The 20,339-nt window shown below is 39.9% G+C and overlaps 1 protein-coding gene across 1 annotated transcript in view; it reads right to left on the bottom strand.

Annotated features, from left to right (window-relative positions):
- Positions 1-6,487: 6,487 nt before the first annotated feature.
- plcl1 (phospholipase C like 1) overlaps positions 6,488-20,339 on the bottom strand; it is a 70,172-nt gene continuing 56,320 nt past the window's right edge. Inside the window, exons 4-8 of the mRNA XM_017469364.3 lie at positions 13,768-14,130; positions 12,408-12,611; positions 10,477-10,552; positions 9,695-9,804; positions 6,488-9,245 (exon numbers count right to left, since the gene is read on the bottom strand). Of these exons, the coding sequence (XP_017324853.1) occupies positions 9,078-9,245; positions 9,695-9,804; positions 10,477-10,552; positions 12,408-12,611; positions 13,768-14,130 (921 nt within the window). The 3' untranslated portion in view covers positions 6,488-9,077. The remainder of the gene's footprint in view (positions 9,246-9,694; positions 9,805-10,476; positions 10,553-12,407; positions 12,612-13,767; positions 14,131-20,339) is intronic.

Here is a 20,339-nt window from a genome sequence, read left to right as displayed (position 1 = left end):
GGACAATAAATACACACAATACAATAAATACACAGAATAAATAAAACAAAATAAATACACAGGACAATAAATACACAGGAAAAATATATATATATATATATAGGACAAAACAAACACACAGGACAAAAGAAACACACAAGACAATAAATACACAGGACAATAATTACACAAGAAAAAAACAAACGCAAAGGACAATAAAAAACAAGACAAAACAATAAATACACAGGACAAAACAATAAATAGCGAGGACAATAAATAAACAAAACAATAAATACACAGGACAATACAATAAACACACAGGACAATAAACACACAGGACAATAAACACACAGGAATGAATGTATGAATGTGTGTATGTGAGTGTGCCCTGCGATGGACTGGCACCCTGTCTAGGGTGTACCCCGCCTTGTGCCTGATGCTTCCTGGGATAGACTCCAGGTTCCCCGTGACCCTGAAGAAGGATTAAGCGGTAGAAGATGGATGGATGGATAAATACACAGGACAAAACAGTAAATACACAAGACAATACATTCACAGCACAATAAATACACAGGACGGGACAAATACACAGGACAAAAAATACACACACGACAATACACAGGACAATAAATACACAAGACAAAACAATAAACACGGGACAATAAATACATAGGACAAAACAATAGGACAAAAAATTCACAGAACAAAACGGTAAATACACAGGACAATGAATACACAGGACAATGAATACACAGGACAAAACAAACGCACAGGACAAAACAAACACACAGGACAATGAATACACAGGACAATACAATAAACACACAGGACAATAAATACACAGGACAAAACAATGAATAGACAAAACAATAAACACACAATACACAAGACAATAAATACACAGGACAAAACAATAAACACAGGACAATAAACACACAGGACAAAACAACAGGACAAAACAACAAACACACAGGACAATAAACACACAGGACAAAACAACAAACACACAGGACAAAACAACAAACACACAGGACAATAAATACACAGGACAATACAACAAACACACAGGACAATAAATACACAGGACAATACAATAAACACACAGGACAAAACAACAAACACACAGGACAATAAACACACAGGACAAAACAACAAACACACAGGACAAAACAATAAACACACAGGACAAAACAACAAACACACAGGACAATAAACACACAGGACAAAACAACAAACACACAGGACAAAACAACAAACACACAGGACAAAACAACAAACACACAGGACAATAAATACACAGGACAATACAACAAACACACAGGACAATAAATACACAGGACAATACAATAAACACACAGGACAAAACAACAAACACACAGGACAATAAACACACAGGACAAAACAATAAACACAGGACAATAAACACACAGGACAAAACAATAAACACACAGGACAAAACAATAAATACACAGGACAATAAATACACAGGACAAAACAAACACACAGGACAAAACAATAAACACACAGGACAATAAATACACAGGACAATAAATACACAGGACAAAACAATAAATAAAAAGGACAAAACAATAAACACACAGGACAATTGTTACGTTAGCTTGTTGGAGGCAACAGGATTAACAGGATTAGAATACTGGGATCAGGCGGAAGATGAAATGCAGAAGGTAGCAGTTGGTCGGCGATCGGGCGAACAATACAGACTGGGCTATACAAGGAAGCGTATTCCGAGAACAAAAACTCCAAAAACCGTAGAAATCCAAAACATGAACAAAGGCTTGGTGAACGTCAGGTGAAAGGTAGCTGAGCGTTTACTTCGCGAGGCGCTGAAGTTAACGAGCCCTTGTATAACCTACGGTGCGAGACAGGTGTTCTCACTCGGTATTCTGGTGAACGTGAGTGCGTGCATAGTCGGGAAGTGTAGTTCTCGTCGGCCATGTTTGTAGTTGGCACTGCCTTCTGGGAACTGTAGTTGCGAACTCGCCGTGATGTGACAGAGCCCCCCCCGCAAAGGGCTCACTCCGGGAGCCGAATCCTTCCGAGGCCTCCCTCTCCTCCGTATTCTCGGTCTAGATGATTGAACGGCATGGAAGTCCCTGCGCAGGTCTGGTTCCAGAATGTCCTGGGACGGGATCCAGCAATGCTCCTCTGGGCCGTACCATCCCAGTCCACCAGATACTCGAGTTTACAGCTCCTACATCTTCAGTTGAGGATGTTGCAAACGCGGTAGGCTGGGCAGTTCCGATGGGAAGTCAATAAATACACAGGACAATACAATAAACACACAGGATGATAAATACACAGGACAAAACAATAAATACACAGGACAGAACAATAAACACACAGGACAATACAATAAATACACAGGACAATACAATAAATACACAGAACAATAAATACACAGGACAAAACAATAAATACACAGAACAATAAATACACAGGACAAAACAATAAATACACAGGATGATAAATACACAGGACAAAACAATAAATACACAGGACAAAACAATAAATACACAGGACAATAAAAATACAGGACAAAACAATAAACAAACACACAGGACAATACAATAAATACACAGGACAATAAAAATACAGGACAATAAATACACAGGACAATAAATACACAGGACAATACAATAAACAAACACACAGGACAATACAATAAACACACAAGACAATAAACACACAGGACAAAACAATAAACACACAGGACAATAAATACACAGAACAATAAATACACAGGACAAAACAATAAACAAACACACAGGACAATACAATAAATACACAGGATGATAAATATACAGGACAAAACAATAAACACACAGGACAAAACAACAAACACACAGGATGATAAACACACAGGACAAAACAATAAACACAGGACAAAACAACAAACACACAGGACAAAACAACAAACACACAGGATGATAAATACACAGGACAAAACAATAAACACACAGGACAAAATAATAAACACACAGGACAAAACAATAAACACACAGGACAAAACAACAAACACACAGGACAAAACAATAAACACACAGGGCAATAAATACACAGGACAAAACAATAAATAAAAATGACAAAACAATAAACACAGCACAAAACAATAAATACACAGGACAATACACACACAGGAAAAAACAATAAATACACAAAACAATAAATACACAGGACAAAACAATAAACACAGGACAATAAATACACAGGACAAAACAATATTTACATTTATGGCATTTTGGCCGACGCCCTTATCCAGAGCGACTTACATTTATCTCATTTATACATCTGAGCAGTTGAGGGTTAGGGGCCTTGCTCAAGGGCCCAACAGTGGTATCTTAGCAGTGCTGAGGCTTGAACTTCTGACCTTCTGATCAGTCACCCAGAGCCTTTAACCACTGATCCACCACTTCCCCAATAAATAGGTAGGACAAAACAAATACACTGGACAATAAATACACAGGACAATCAATACACGTGGCTGGTTTTCTATGGCGTTCTGGAAGCACAGCAGCGTTTACAACGTCACTGTCTTCCAGTTCCCTTTTCCTCTTCTGCACAACCTGAACCGAGAAACACGACAAGAAGTTTCAATCAATATCCTGTATAAGCGTGTCTGACCTGCTTCTCCGGCAGTTTACTTGCTGTACTCTACACAAAGTAAAGAGACGTTTCGACCTGACGCAGAGGCTCGGCATGTTGTCTCTTACGATTCCCACAGTAGTTCTGCTCTTGAGAAGGCATTTCAGAATCTTCCACAGAGATCGCGCTCTGAACTCAGTTTGTGTCGATCCTTAAAATGGAATATCATTCTTTTAGAATTTTAGAACCAGAATAGAAGATGGGCTTCAGAACACTTGTGACCTCAGTTGACCTCTGCTGAGTTCAGTTCGTTCATCAGTACACCATCAAGAAAATAACAGGACAGAGAATCTGGAGATGATTTACTTCTATCATTCACAAATTATTATAAATATAATAATAATAATAATAATAATAATAATAATAATAATAACAACAACAACAACAACAACAACAACAACAACAAACAGACACAAAAGCCAATTGCATTTTATATGCAATAATGAGCAGTTGGATGAGCAAAAATATGTTAAATAAATAAATAAATAAATAAATAAATGAGTAAAATAAAAATATTTTGATGTGGTCATCTTTGAGCCCCTTGAATAGCCGATGTTAGGCCTATAACTGACTGCTGAAAGAATGGAACACTCTGTAGCCTACAATAAAAAAGTGCATTGACAAGAGTGCAGAAACTGGTTCTATCCGGTTCTATACGGCTGATTATATTGGGGATAAATACCGCTCGCTCCCTGTACACCTCGCCGAATATTACAGTAGATATAGGATGTGTCCGCCTGCCCTTAAATAAACACGTCTTTACCTGCTTCCGTACTCTACTCCCTTACGTCTCGCGACGTGACAGAAACATGCTCCGGAACAGAAACAAAACAAACGCACGTATCCACGGCTCGTGCATGCGCGCGCGCGCGCCCCCTCATCGAGGTCATGACATTCGCGCGTCTCACTCTGGTTGCTAAGCTATTTGGTCGCGTCATCAAACACGTCATTGTTCGGTCAAATTTATTCGGCCGAACACCGAAAATACTTTATTTTATTTTATTTATTTGTTTATTTATTGCTATTTTCGGCTGAACAATTTCGGTTGCCGAACATTCGGTGCATCCCTACAAATAATGCAAAGACGGGTATGAACTGTCAAACGGAGACTCAGATAGATTCGCTAGTCGGATACAGTATGAGAATACTCACCATCAAACTCGAAATATATCATTTGAAGGCCTTCTCCTTCTTACTGTCGGGTGTAACAGCTGACTGCCTCACGGTGCGATTAAGGTTATTCACGGTAATCTGGGGAAGTTCTTGTAAACAGTCAGTGTAAATAAGTCGTACTCTCCGGCGCCATCTTCTCACCATTATCACCAACACCGAAACTGGCTTCCGGCGCAGCACCGGAAGTAACTGAGCTGGCTGAGACAAAATATAGAAGCGATCGTGCATAGAGTCTATTACTTGCACTGGTCAGGCAGGGAGACATTCATTCATTCATTCATTCATTCATTCATTTCTTGTTATCTTAGTTTCATGTCGCTATTTATTTATTATGTGTTATTTATTTATTTATTTATTTATTTTCATGTTACACATGCTGCCGACTCAACTGTACTTGGAAAAATTTCCGAGTTCAAAATGTCCGCGTATGTGTTCGGGTTCGTTAATTAGACTCTAATCTAACCTGTCTAATTCATAATTATAGACTCGTCTCAATTTATAGCCCATGTCCTGTGTATTTATTGTTTTGTCCCGTGTATTTATTGTTCTGTGTATTTATTGTCCTGTGTATTTATTGTTCTGTATATTTATTGTCCTGTGTATTTATTGTCCTGTGTATTTATTGTATTGTCCTGTGTATTTATTGTTTTGTCCTGTGTATTTATTGTCCTGTATATTTATTGTCCTGTGTATTTATTGTATTGTCCTGTGTATTTATTGTTTTGTCCTGTGTATTTATTGTCCTGTATATTTATTGTCCTGTGTATTGTTTTGTCCTGTGTTTATTGTTTTGTCCTGTGTGTTTATTGTCCTGTGTGTTTGTTGTTTTGTCCTGTGTGTTTATTGTATTGTCCTGTGTATTTATTGTCCTGTGTGTTTGTTGTATTGTCCTGTGTATTTATTGTCCTGTGTGTTTGTTGTTTTGTCCTGTGTGTTTGTTGTTTTGTCCTGTGTGTTTGTTGTTTTGTCCTGTGTATTTATTGTCCTGTGTATTTATTGTCCTGTATATTTATTGTCCTGTGTATTGTTTTGTCCTGTGTATTTATTGTCCTGTGTATTTATTGTTTTGTCCTGTGTATTTATTGTCCTGTGTATTTATTGTCCTGTATATTTATTGTCCTGTGTATTGTTTTGTCCTGTGTATTTATTGTCCTGTGTATTTATTGTTTTGTTCTGTATATTTATTCTCTTGCACTCGTCTCACAGTGTTGTGTATTTGCACTTTATGTAGTCTTGTGTACTGTTCCGTGTTGCAGCATGGTCCTGTAGAAACCTCATTTCGTTCCAGTGTATACAAGCTATACAGAGGAATGACAATAAAAACCCACTTGACTTAACTTGATTAATTTCATGTCCTTGTTCCTATACAATTTAGAGCAATTCCTATCAGAATCGGTAATATACTGTCAATATCGTTTATTTTTCCAGGACAACAGAACAGAATAATGAAGTAGTAGTTTGTTTGTTCTAGCCCAAATGTATCACATTGGTGCATTTAACTGTCTTGCTGGTTTCAGATCGGACTCAATCTGATGTTTATCTACTAAACATTGCCATCTAGTGGGTAAAATGGCAGCTCATTATAATAAGGGATAACTCAAGAGAAGGACAAACATAGACTCATGTTGCATTAAGACAAGTCAATGAAAACGTACAAAAATAACAGAGACGGTTATAGTCAGTAAAAGGTTTATTTAGTCTGTGCCACATCTGTATTATATTATCACATGTTAATCTTTAAGAATACAAAATGGCTTTTCAAAATAAAAGCAAAGTCGCTTTAAAGTTAATTTTCTTTAAAACACACTTATCACCTTTAATAAATACTCTTTGTTTATACAATGACGACTGGGGAAGGAACGTGTTTTTAAAGGTCAGAGGAAAGGCAGACACAACAGAAGCTAGTCAAGTGCAGAGGACAGCAGTCACACAGGAAAGCCTTTTAAGACAAACTGGACTACTGTTGCAGGTTCAGAGAGGTCACGCAGGTAAATAAACAATGCAATACCAAAACACCGTCTGAAGTGTACACCTTCAGGCTACTTAATACCGCAAGGCTTATCTGGCTAGTCCAGACTGATACAGTACATTTTCATCTACATGTAAATAGACCACAAGCTAGAGATAAAGCCTATAGGTGCGCTGATATCATCTGTTGACTAGCATACTACATTCAAGTCCTTCGTTGGTTGGTATTGTTTCATTCCACACAGCAATACAATCTATCTGTCCATCCATCCATCTTCTACCGCTTACTCCTTCTTCAGGGTTGCAATCTATCTGTTTTTAATATAATTTATTTGTGCATTCATTCATTCATTCTTTGCAATAACACGTAGCACGTCTCTAATCTCATAGACGTGAACGTTGCTCTGTGGAACTAACCCACTGCGACCCTACACCGTGTCAAGGCAAAAAAAAAAACAACAACACCTGAAACCAAAAACTAGCATTCATTATTCAGCCAGGAGCCCAGCTACAGGTAAGTGGATCCTGTGCAGGATACGTTCTCAGTCCATTGGTGTGTCACGCATACAGGTCATTAAAGAATGCCTCAGTACTTCTGCTCTAGGGACTGGATGTGTAACTTTGAGTTATTGGGTTTGGTGACAATCTCACCAACACTCGCTAACGGTTAATTAAGAAGCGCCGAGTACATTTGCTGAACATGATGCACACACGTATGCTCAAGCAGGGCCACACAAGTTCACCGGTGGACATTCCTCACCAGAACACCACTGTAATTAAAATCTCTAGTTCACAGACAAACAGGGGTAAACCGGACAGAGAAAACAAAGCTTACATAATGTGTACCGCTGTCGATATTTAAGAAGAAGGGATAAAAGGTACACCAAAAATGGAATGATTAGAAATACACACATTCATGCTAAGAAAAAATGACCATGCCTGTTAGTTCTCTGGATGATAAATCCAACGGGGCTTCTCGTTCAGATTAAACAGGAAACAAGGAAATGAGAGTTCTCACCCATCCTTTTGAACGCAACATTCCTTCAGCAAAAGTTCTTCACATTCATGACATTTTTTCCTTAATAATCAGCACGCATACAGATTCACGTACGTCGCTACAGATATTGGTGTATTCACACAAATACTGACTATTCACACACATCATCTACTGCATACATAGGCATACATAGTCAAAAGTCACATATTGGCATTTCTATATTACTATGTTAAAGTAAATCGTAACACGAAAACACGGGTCGACGTTCAGTGCTGCTTTTAAAGCAGTCGAGAAATAAAACGAAGCTTCGGAAGGCTTCTCTTCTCTGTAGCGCCACACTGTTAGTAAGTGTTAAACAATGTTAGCCATAATATTAGCCACGAGGTTGGTTAATGCTCCAGTGTTCTTCAGCCATTTCAGGTTTTAGCTGGTTATTTGGTGCTTACTTTTTACTTGGTGAGCACATCTTTCCAACGTTCAGCATGAAAGGGCAGTCCTTTTCCTTCTCTATCCTCAGTTGGTATCGTGGAGGTTGGCTAGGTTGTAGATATAATACTCATATTATGGTGCGAGTACCATTAATCACGCTTTAAACGGGTTTGATCAGAGAGCTCAATTAATGAGACGGAGGGAATCCCTTCGCTTCCCTTCCCTTTAAGTAGGTGCAGATGTAAATTATGTATCCACAAACCCACAAAAGATTTTATATATTGTATTCATAATGGGCCGGAGGAGTATACAAATTGGAAGTACAGGAGATGATCCCCTCTTTATGCTGGATGAGACGGGATGTACGCGCCTACGCTAACCTCCAGTAATACCACTTACATCAGTACAGCACTGAAGTGACAGCACTCACGTAATCAAGGAAGTGATTACTTGACTTATGACTAATATAAACAGGTCAAAGGTTAATGTTCCCTGCAAACCCAGGAGCTTTTAGAAGATTTATCTCATCGATTTATACGCTCCACTCAATAGAATCGCAGGTATGCTACCCAATTTAGTTCTCAGAAAACAAAAAGTTTAGACTCAAACATTTCTGCTCATCACAAACAAGAGTCTGTCCTTACATGTTTTTGAGGACTTTCCTTTTATTGTCCCTTGGTTCTAGCACACAGGACTTAACGTATATATATATTCACACGGTTACTGTCCGAATCACGTCACATGAGAAGCTACACTCTTCAAGAGAAGCTCTCGTCCCACACAAGAGGCTCTCGTCTCATATTAATTGCACCGTTTAGCTATCCACACTCTCTGAAGATACACCAACACATTCCCAGGCCGGGAGGACTCAGATGCGACCGTTGCCATGGCTGCTGCCCCTTCTGGAGGTTATGCTGTGCGGTGTGTACTGGAGTTCAGAGGTCAAGGTCAGTCCAGAGGCTTCACAGGCCAGCACCAGTTGCCGCAGAGCATCCAGGGCATCCATTTTAGCGCTGCGCAGCAGATCGCACTGACCCTGAGATAGGGAGGGGGAGGGAGGAGGAGGTATCATTAGTTTTGTGAGTGACTACTGAACGCTGAAAGATAATGGTAAAAAAAAGAAAGAAAGAAAGAAAGAAAGAAAAAGCTCTTCAAAGAATAATAATAACAAAGTGTTAAAAGCCCCGGTGGTGAATAAATCACATGTAAATAAATCACATGAGAATGAATCACATGTAAATGAATCACATGTAAATGAATCACATGTAAATGAATCACTTGAAAATGAATCACATGTAAATGAATCACATGAAAATGAATCACATGTAAATGAATCACATGTAAATGAATCACATGAAAATGAATCATATGAAAATGAATAAATAAATTAAAAGGGAAAAAAAAAGCCAGTGTGGAATTTTATCTGAGAAGATTAGGAGAATGAGTGAATGTAGGAATAATTCAACAAAACGAGGAGCAAGACACCTTGAGTACAGTGATGTTCCAGGTGAAGCTCTCTACAGCTTTGCTCAGCTTCCGCTCCTTCAGGTTCTCCTTTTCTCCCAGCTTGACCACATTCTCATGAAACACCATGCCTTAGAGAGGAGTATAATATACAGTAATGCCTGCAGATTATTTTCATATTCAAGCAGGAAAGACATCATTTATGGTGCAGGAACCGAGTGGCCTGTGTCACATGTCTGCTGGGAAAGCATATTCCTCTTGACGAAATCCCCTCTAGTTTTTAGTATCTTCTCTAAGCTGCCCGCATGCCTCTATCATTTTCTCTCATACCAGACCAGACCAGACCAGCAGTGTGGCACTCATCCTGTTCCATTACAGCGTTTCATCCTCATAAGGACATGAGCACCAGCATTGCACCTCCCTCTATCTGTCAGCTTCATCAATTCACTTGCACACAAGAATAAAAATAAAATGACGTCTGGCTTAATTAGAAATGTCATGCAATAGGTGCATGTGTGTGTTTAAAGAATGGTGGTTGGAGAGAATGAGATTAATGATATCCCAGTATATATATACATATATATCTGCTTATCCAGTATAAGCCTTTCCCGTGACAGAAGATCTCACGGTACAACAAAAGTGCGCTCATAAGCAAAGATTTTGGTTTATATTATATAGTGTTGTACTTATAATTCTACTACAATAACTACTAGATGTACTGTATCGTGGCTGTATCTTCATCATGCACGGTCTGACGTAACCACAATCAGTAGAGCAGATTAACCCTCCATCGACAAACTCACCTTCCTTCTGCACCTGAGCAATCCTCTCCTGCACAGCGTCCGCGTTCTCTATCAGCTGTTTATTAGCCGAGATCATCTGTGAGGACACACATACAGGCAACATGACTTTTGCGGAGGACATATACTCACTGACACACAATGTAGACTTGTCTCAGACTAAGCAGAGACCCCGTCTGCCCTCTCCCACAGTGTAGATATTTATAACATGCGGCCCGGCTAGACAGCCAGGCCAAAACCCCTGCCTGTTTCAGATGCACCACATGAACCTGAGTCAACAGTCTCGCTCGCCGGACGAGAACAAGAGATGGGTGCAAGCTAGGAACACAAATGACCATCTCTACGCACTCACAGTGCTCCACGGTGAGTGATTCAGCAAATTTGGTAGAAGAAAAAAAAGACGTTATATATAAATAAAAAAAAGAAAGCACTCTGTCGAAACAGGTTTAAGATGTAGTGTTATGCTGAGCTGTTGTCTGAAAGTGTCTACACACAGAGATATATATAGAGAGAGAGAAATAAAGCACTGGGCTCATCAGCCAGATAACTTCAGGTGGTTGCCCATGTGGAGCCGAGCATTAACGTTACCCTAAATATCTCACAGACCCGGTACTGTTAGGTTTGTTTTGACAAACAACGCGGCCCTTACCAGCTCACTAACAGGAAACACCCGTGATCAGGGCTCCACATATTTGGTAACACTCTACAAGTTTCCGTTACAGTACGCATTACAGTATTATATTAACACATTGAGTACAATGTTAAATAATATGCGGAATTATACAGATCTTTATCCCATCGATGAGTAAAATCACATCCACTATTATTATTATTATTATTATTATTATTATTAGCAATTTACGATTCCTTGCGAGTAATTATATATACATGTATATATATATATATATATATATATATATATATATATATATATATATATATATATAGTAGTCTATAGTAATCTAAATCTAAACAACAGGTGATTCAGGGCAAAGACTGGCTGTCTCTCAAATGACAGCGGTGTCTTATTTTGATGTTTTGATACCACAGTGTTTTTAAATCCAGACTCACACAGCTGACAGATATGTATTCTCCAGGAAGCACTCAACATTCCCCCTGGGTGTTTATGTAAATATAAAACTCAAAAGTCACAACTTTTGCTTCCTTTTGTCTATAAGCGGTATCTATCCGAAGGCACGCTCGCGCACATATCAGGGCTGTAACTGAACATGCGTACGTGATTCCGAATGAACGGATCATATGTTCTACACAGAAACCAACAGAGAGACAAACAGTGAGGCACACATCGTTTCGGAAAGCTGGCCAGAACGATCCGCAGGGCATCTGGTTGAGATTAGAAGTGGGACACAGTTAAAAAGTCACATTTTTCACTTTCGTGCAGGCGGGCAGTCGGATATAAAGCTCAAAAGAGAAAGGAAGAGCATCTCACGTCCATGCTTTTACAGCATTCATTCGTTCATCCTTAATAACTGCCCGAGTAACAGGTGTATATTAGTCTGATTGTTTATGGTTTGTTTATAAATTCTTTAGAAAATGCTGCATTCAGTTATGAACTAAAATAACAACCGCTCGAGCGGGATTGAAAAAACCAGCTGGGGTTTAAATCTGAATACAGACACAGATATGAATATTTGAATATCTGGAACACTAAACAGACACAGATGCAGATACAGATAGTGGGATTGCATGTGTGTATTCTGTCTCTAAACATGGGTCAGACTAAAGAGCGGCCCAGGCTTCCGAGATCTGCTTCGCCTTAAAATTTTTGCGTTCGTGTCTTAGGAAACAGCTCCGATGTAATCAGTAAAGCCAGGCATAACCCTCCCGTCTCTGCTGTGTCGATTATAGAGCGTTCGAGTCCTTTGAGGATATTTTTTTCGCTCGATGAATTATTGTGTATGCGAGTGAATTACCGTGTCGTAGGCATTAAGCAGCTTGCGTGTGGTGTCGTTCAGGTTTGCGAGTGGCTCCAGGCAGGGATAACCGTCTTTCAGGATCAGGCTGGCTCCTGGGGGACCGTCAGGGCCCTGCAGCCTTGTGGCCAGACTCTGCATGCACTGCTTCAGTGTGGACACTAGGGGGAGCCCACATTGCTCTTTGAACGCCGCAGTAGCATTCTACAGAAAAGGAGAATTAATTTTTTTTAAAAACTGGTATGGTTATTCACAAATACACATCCAAACTCCCAAAGCAGAACAAGATAGCACCACGTTCATGTTTTCAATTTGCTTACCGATAGCTTTCTATATACAGTACATAGTGTGGTGATCAGTCATTGGACACTTTCTCTTAAATACCATAATGAACCATAACGAGCTTTCTTTTACTCTCACACTATCCGTCGTGACCCAGATGAGGACTGAGTCCGGTTCCTCTCAAGGTTTCTTCCTCGTATCATCTCAGGGAGTTTTTCCTCACCACCGTCACCACCGTCTCGCTCAATAGGGATAAACTCACACGCTTAAAATCTCCATCCTGTGTTTATATGTTTCTGTAAAGCTGCGTCGAGACAATGACTGTTGTAAAAAGCGCCACACGAATAGAACTGAATTGAATTGAATAGCTGGCTGTGATTAAATAATCATACATTCCTTGTTTTTGTCTTCGGACATAGTGGCAGTTTCAGAAGAGGAGCAGGGTGCTCTAGATCCATAAAACCAGTGCTTATGATTCAGTCATTGATATTAAAATATATTATTTACTTATGAATTATTTAACAACTACAAGAAACGAGAGTGAAGAATGTAAAAACGGACGACCACCTGTGTCCTGGGAGTTTAAAGGGCTATCTTAGCAAGTCTACTTTTGTTTGTCATTGTTTTTCTTCATTATCTTCTTGTCCTACAGTAGCCCAAGCAACCGTTCTACGCTGACTGGGTGACACCACACACCGTATTTGAACGTAATCTCAATGAAGCGGCGGATAACAGAAAAACAGTGTGATGATCAGTGTAATCGGTGACTTATCTCTTCTTCTTGTACCTCATGTCATTCTTACCATGACCACCGGTGGCACTGTGCGTGAGTGCGTGATAAGCAGTTGTATGAAAGGTATTTATACATCTGGAATAATCCTACCCGCCTATCCGATCCTGCATCACATCAGTGACTCAGGAAGGCAAGTCCTGTCAGCTCAACATAGGAATGAATGGACGCGTGCATGGAATGTGGACCGACCTACACGTTTTTTGTTTTTTTTTAATAGACCCAAAGGCTTGAGACCTGTTTGGAGCTGCCATGCAAACTTACATGTAGAGTAGTACATGTACTTACCAGTGCGTTCTCTCGCAGGTCAGTGGCCTCTCTGAGAGGAGCGCCGGCAGAGCGAAAGGTATCGTCTAACACTTTGATGGCCGTGTTTCGGAGAGTGACGTACTCCTTTCCGCGACGCACTCCTCGCTTCACGGAGAGGCCCCGCCTGTGAGCCTTACCTCCACCGCGACGGTTTGTGATAGCCACGTGAACAAACAGGCTGGCGTGGGGTAAAGGCTCTCCCGCCAGGCCCAGCAGAGGCACGTTCCTGTAGCCAGGCTGTAGGCATTCGAAAGCGATGGTGTACTGGCCAATAAAGTCATCACCAATGTAGTCGTCATCCAGAACAACAAACCGCAGCAGTGCCAGCTCTGGCATGTTCACCTATGGAGTGAGGATTTTAAAGCCCACACACACACTAATAAATAAACAGAGCGGAAAAATCGGCACGTTAAAATACATTTCCTGAGGTCTAATTTGAATATTACAGCCATGGTGAGTTCTAAGTGCACTCACATACACACAAACACTGCTAAAGATGTGCGTGCTTTAAACGACATTTTCATCCAAAACCAAATTTTACACACATTTCGTGCATTATTTTCATATCGGGGTCAGGGTAAGTTGCAGTAAGGTTAAACACATTATCAAACTGAGCTGCTCTTCCAATAATGTACATCAAGATCAGCCTACACTGCAGCCTTACTCATCATTTACGACCGGAGCCGCTATGCTGTAAACCCCGTTCACGTCTGAATGTGACTGTCGTAACAATGCTCCGTCAGTGCAGGGTTCTTCTCCTCAAACCTTTACATCAATAGTCGTGTTGGGAAAACAGAATACATTCACACACGCGCGCGCGCACACGCACGCACGCACAGAGGTGAGTCAGTCAGGCTTGTGTGTGTTTGTACATATTCATGTTCTAAAAGCAGGAAAGTACACACCAAAGATAAATCAGTACAAATGAACAGACCGTACATACACACACAGTGAACTACTGCAACACAAATCCATCCATCCATTTGACATATTTTTGCAAAGAAAGAAAGAAAGAAAGAAACAAACAAACAAAAAAGCATTAAACAAAAAAAGAAAGAAAGAAAGAAAATAAGAAAGAAACAAACAAACAAAGAGAAAGAAAGAAGGAAGGAAGAATGAAAGAAGGAAAGAAAGAAAGAAACAAACAAACAAACAAACAAACAAACAGAGAAAAAAAGAAAGAAAGAAAGAAGGAAGGAAGGAAAGAAAGAATGAAAGAAGGAAGGAAGGAAGGAAAGAAAGAAAATAAGAAAGAAACAAACAAACAAACAAAGAGAAAGAAAGAAGGAAAGAAAGAACGAAAGAAAGAAACAAACAAACAAACAGAGAAAGAAAGAAAGAAAGAAAGAAAGACGGAAAGGAAGAAAGAAAGAAAGAAAGAAAGAAGGAAAGAAAGAACGAAAGAAGGAAGGAAGGAAAGAAAGAAAATAAGAAAGAAACAAACAAACAAAGAGAAAGAAAGAAGGAAAGAAAGAAACAAACATACAGAGAAAGAAAGAAAGAAAGAAAGAAAGAAAGAAAGAAAGAAGGAAGGAAGGAAAGAATGAAAGAAGGAAAGAAAGAAGGAAGGATAGAAAGAAAGATGGAAAGAAAGAAGGAAAGAAAGGAAGAAAGAAAGAAGGAAAGAAAGAAGGAAAGGAAGAAAGAAGGAAAGAAAGAAGGAAAGAAAGAGAAAATAAGAAAGAAACAAACAAACAAAGAGAAAGAAAGAAAGAAGGAAAGAAACAAAGAAGGAAGAAAGGAAAGAAAGAAGGAAAGAAACAAAGAAGGAAGGAAAAAAAGAAAGAAAGAAAGAAGGAAAGAAAGAAAGAATGAAAGAAAAAAGGAAAGGAAGGAAGAAAGAAAGAAGGAAAGCGCGTGGTGGATAATATTATAAATACTTCGCTTGATACGGAGATCATAATTGCTCGTTTTTTAACTGTACTTTATCATTTTAAACCAACAGAAATTCAGTCTTTCCTTCCACATCCTACAGAATAATCCTGTCCCTCAAACATTTCCTGAATACACCCTGAAGTGTAGAAACTTTTATCTGAAGCAAAACAAAAGGACATTGCTCCTGCAGTCACGTCAGCCGAGTGCACCTCCACCGATTCCACATAAGACTGTTACGCTTAAAAGTAATGACTTCATACTTATGTTAGATAACGGCCAATAAAAAACAAGGTGTAATATTAAATTATTGTGATCGCACTGAAATAATCCGAGCACAGAGACGCCAATGCAGAGAGACGGGCAGCGTTAGGGATACGTCACTCGTGATGAATGCGCTTAATGAAAAATAGCCAAAGCAAAGAAATGAGGAAGCAACGGTCATCGATCATACCACACTTAGCTTCTGAAGTGTGTGTGTGTGTGTGTGTGTGTGTGTCTATAGAACAGACCTCCTCTTAATAATAGTGAAGCAGCAGTCACCAAAAGGTCATAGCTGCAATACAATGCATTTAATCCTCAGCGCAGTCTTAATTACACCGGGCTTGAATCCTCAAACACACGAGCGAGAGCTCCGGCAACGACTTGTCCTTATCGGCACGCCTTAACTACAAGCTGACTGTGTATGCACCTGAAAGTGTGTTAGCAGTAGCATTAGCTGTTGCTTCCATAATTGCAGATCTGAGAGAGCTGTTTTGTCCATTTGCACCTGCATTCCTACTGAATCGAAATCTAATTGGTAATTAACCTTAATATAGCGTTAGAACACTGAAAATCACCTTAATTACACGTATGTTATAAAATCCATTAACCTCATCATAGCTTGTAACGGAACACTGTATATTTGGAATATCAGACGAATAAAAAGGTCATAATTTGTCCAACGCTTCACCGACGAAGATCGACACGGTCAGAGCAGTCTTCTAGCCACTTTCGCTACAACTGCTGCAATATGCTAATTTCCACCGTTCTTTGGGAGGAGCAAAGTCACATGGTCTTGATTTATTTTTTTCCTATTCATATCCTGTTGGGAAATCTTATTGTGCGTGAGTGATCCTTCGTGTTACGTCCAGTGAAGGCCCGATTTCTAGTTCTGCGTTCTCGGTTTCCCGTTAAAGACCCTAGCTCATGTTTCGTTATTTTTCTGAGGCTGGATTATCCCCGCAGCATTACAGTACGAAACGTAACGCAATTTCATGCATAATTTAATATGTTGGCAAACATTTTATTTTGGAAGATTACATTCCACACGGTCTTATGAGATTAGCCGGCTGGAACGGTAATACTAATCAAAGAGCGCGTGAATGTGCGTACGAGTCATCGGAGAAAAATAGAGTGCTACGTGCACACGGGGTAAGCTCTCGCCGTACAGAGCAAGTCTCACATACAGATTTTTCCAGTGTGGGAACTCATATGTAGGAACTTTGGCTTGCATAGCATGTGTACGTACAAGCCCAATTGCGAAAATGTTGGGACGGTATGGAAAATAAATGTGAAAAACCGAACAAAAAGAGTCGTTTGAAATTTCAGTTCCCCCCTGTACTATATTGAAAACACATTGTTTGATGTTTTACTTTGTGAATTTTATTTATTTTTGATAAATATACACTCATGTCAAATCCGATGACTGGAACACACTCCAAAAAAGTTGGGACAGTCGATTGTTCAGCACTGTGTAAGATCAGCTTGTCTTTTAATAACACTTATTAAGCGTTTGGACGCTGAGTGAAGACTCCAGTTGGTTAAGTTTAGCGAGCGGAATTTTCCGCCATTCATCCATTATGCATTTCTTCAGCTGAGCGACTGTACAGGGCCTTCGTCGCCTTATTTTGCGCTTCATAATGCACCACACGTTCTCAATGGGAGATAGGTCAGGACTGCAGCAGGCCATGCTCGCACCCGCACTCTCTGTTTACGCAACCATGCGCTTGTAATCCGGGCAGAATGTGGGTTTGGCGTTGTCCTGCTCTGGATGGAAGCATATGTTGCTCCAAATGTGTACATATCTTTCTGCATTAATGGTGCACTCACAGATGTGTGAGTTACCCATACCATGTGCACTGACACGCCCACATACCATGACAGACGCTGGCTTTTGGACCTGACGCTGATAACAGCTCGGACGGTCCTTTTCCTCTTTGGCCCGGAGAACACGACGGCTGTTTTGTCCAAAAACTATTTGAAATGTCGACTCATCGGACCACAAAACACGACTCCACTGTGCTACTGTCCATCTCAGATGAGACCGAGCCCAGAGAAGTGGGCGGAGCTTCTGGACAGTGTTGATGTACGGCTTCTGCTTTGCATAGTGTTACGTCCCATGTAAATCTAGGGGAATCGGCGGACGCAACAGAATACTAAAAGGTTTAAAGAGTGTTGGTCTGAGCCCTGCCACAGCACCACAAGCAAACGAATTACCGTAACGATTTTTATTTACAGCTCATGGATCAAACATAAGGTACTGCGATTAAAAAAAAAGGTTAAAAGAGAAGCAATGGGTTCAGGACGGGGCAAAGCCAAAATTACAAAAATAAATAATCTTACTGGGGAATTTAAACCTCTAACTAAACTAAGAACCAAAGAAAAGAAAAATAACAGCGGAATTCTACCCTAACTCCATTCCTGGCCCCAAAACAGGGAAAACAAGAGTTAAACAAAAATGCCGCCCACCTCCCTACAGCTCCCAAATAAACAACAATTAATTAACTAATAAACTTGGTATTAATAGCCGCAGCAATAAAACAAAACAAAAACAGAAAGGACTAATAAAGGTAAATTATAACATTAACCTTTTAAATGTTGGAGACACTTACAACAATCAATAATTACTACAATACCACAGAGAAGAAGGTTAAGCGGTTATCATGTTCAACACCGAGACTGTAAGCTGTAGCTACAGGCTGGGCAGGACAAAGACAGTGCTCTGGAGAACACTCTTGGAGTGAAAATTTCTCAAACTCTAGCAGTTTCTTCTCTGCTTTTATGCTGGCTCACTCTTGACTGGTAAGCAGGGACAGCTTGGGGCAATCAGCTACCCACCAGACAGATTGAGTAGGAGGAGCCAAAGAAGAAACAGAGAGAGAAACACAGAAAAAAACACTAAAGAAAAAACATTCAACAAAAACAGTCAAGAAAACAATAAAGAATACGTCTCTGGACATAGCAATAAAGCCTTAACTTGCATCTGTGGATGCAGCGGCGAATGGTGTCGAGTGACAAACGGTTACCAAAGTAAGCCCATGTCAGGATCTCCATTACAGACTCATGACGTGAGACACTTTTAAGACAGTGACGTCTGAGGGATCGGAGATCACGCGCATTCAGAAGTGGTTTTCGGCCTCGCCCTTTACGCACCGGGATTTGACCGGATTCCTTGGATCGTTTAATTATATTGTGCACTGTAGAAGGTGAAACGCCCAAAATCCTCCCGATTTGTCTCTGGGGAACGTTCTTCTCAGAGTGTCGGATTATTCTCTGACGCATCTGTTGGCAGATCGGCGAGCCTCGACCCGTCCTCGCTCTTGAAGGACTCGGCCTTTTTTTGGAGGCTCCTTATATACTATAATTAGACGATCGCCTCACCTGTTTCACATCTCCTTCTTATTTCAACTTCTCACATCGCTATTAGTCCTAAACTGCCCCTGTCCCAACTTTTCTTGGAATGTGTTTCATGCATCAATTTCAAAATAAACGTTTATCTTCAAAAAAAAAAAAAACTACACAGTTGATTAGATAGAACATCAAATACCTCGTCTTTATACGTTCTTTTGTTTAAATACAACTCAAAGTACATTCACTCCTCTTTGTTTTTATTAGCATTTCCCAACCGTCCCACCTTTTTCAGAATTGCGGTTGTATAATATGTCAGTTTTACTCATCTGCATGTGTGCTAGTGTACAACATTTTTTTGCTATGTATTTTTTTGCAGGACTGTAACTTCTAAAGCATGCACTCCTTGATGAACAAATATCAGTGAACAAAACAATTTGTTCTCATTGCATCATTTTTACACCAAATTTCTGCACATGCTCAGACTAGTTTACAATCTCTGTGCTTTTAGAGCAACTCAGGATCATCGGGATTCACATGACCTGGGTTCCTTATTGCTGTAGCTGAGTTTGCGCTAAAAGGGAAACTATGAAACATTTTATAATCACTACTACTATAGTTGCTCATTTCAACCATCGATGCCCCGAGAGTTTTTTTTGTTGATTATTATTATAGTCAGCATGTACATGTGTGTGAATGTATGCATGTTCCCATTCTGTATGTTCCCAGCACAATAATTTACAGTGAAAGTGCATGATCTTATCAATTTGTAGATGACTCCAGGCATCCTCTCCATGGAGATCTGATATCTAGTTTAGAGCTACACTTAGAGTCTGTCTTGTTTCAGACCTCAGACTTGCATTGGCCTTCTGCCTTACTGTGGGACTCACTCACGTCTTCTTGGACTGTTTATGCGAAGTCCAGGCTAAGCAATAATCCTTCTGTTACGCTCACATTTCGAAATGACATTACCTCAGCAATGCTACAGTAGCACTTTTTTTGTAAAAAAAAAAAAAAAATTGTTTTAAAAGCAAAGCCTGTGACATTTGTGGTGTCCAGTGGAAGTTATT

This window comes from Ictalurus punctatus, chromosome 6 (genome assembly GCF_001660625.3).
Source record: "Ictalurus punctatus breed USDA103 chromosome 6, Coco_2.0, whole genome shotgun sequence".
NCBI classification, from domain to species: domain Eukaryota; kingdom Metazoa; phylum Chordata; class Actinopteri; order Siluriformes; family Ictaluridae; genus Ictalurus; species Ictalurus punctatus.
This window is presented reverse-complemented; position numbering and strand designations above follow the sequence as displayed.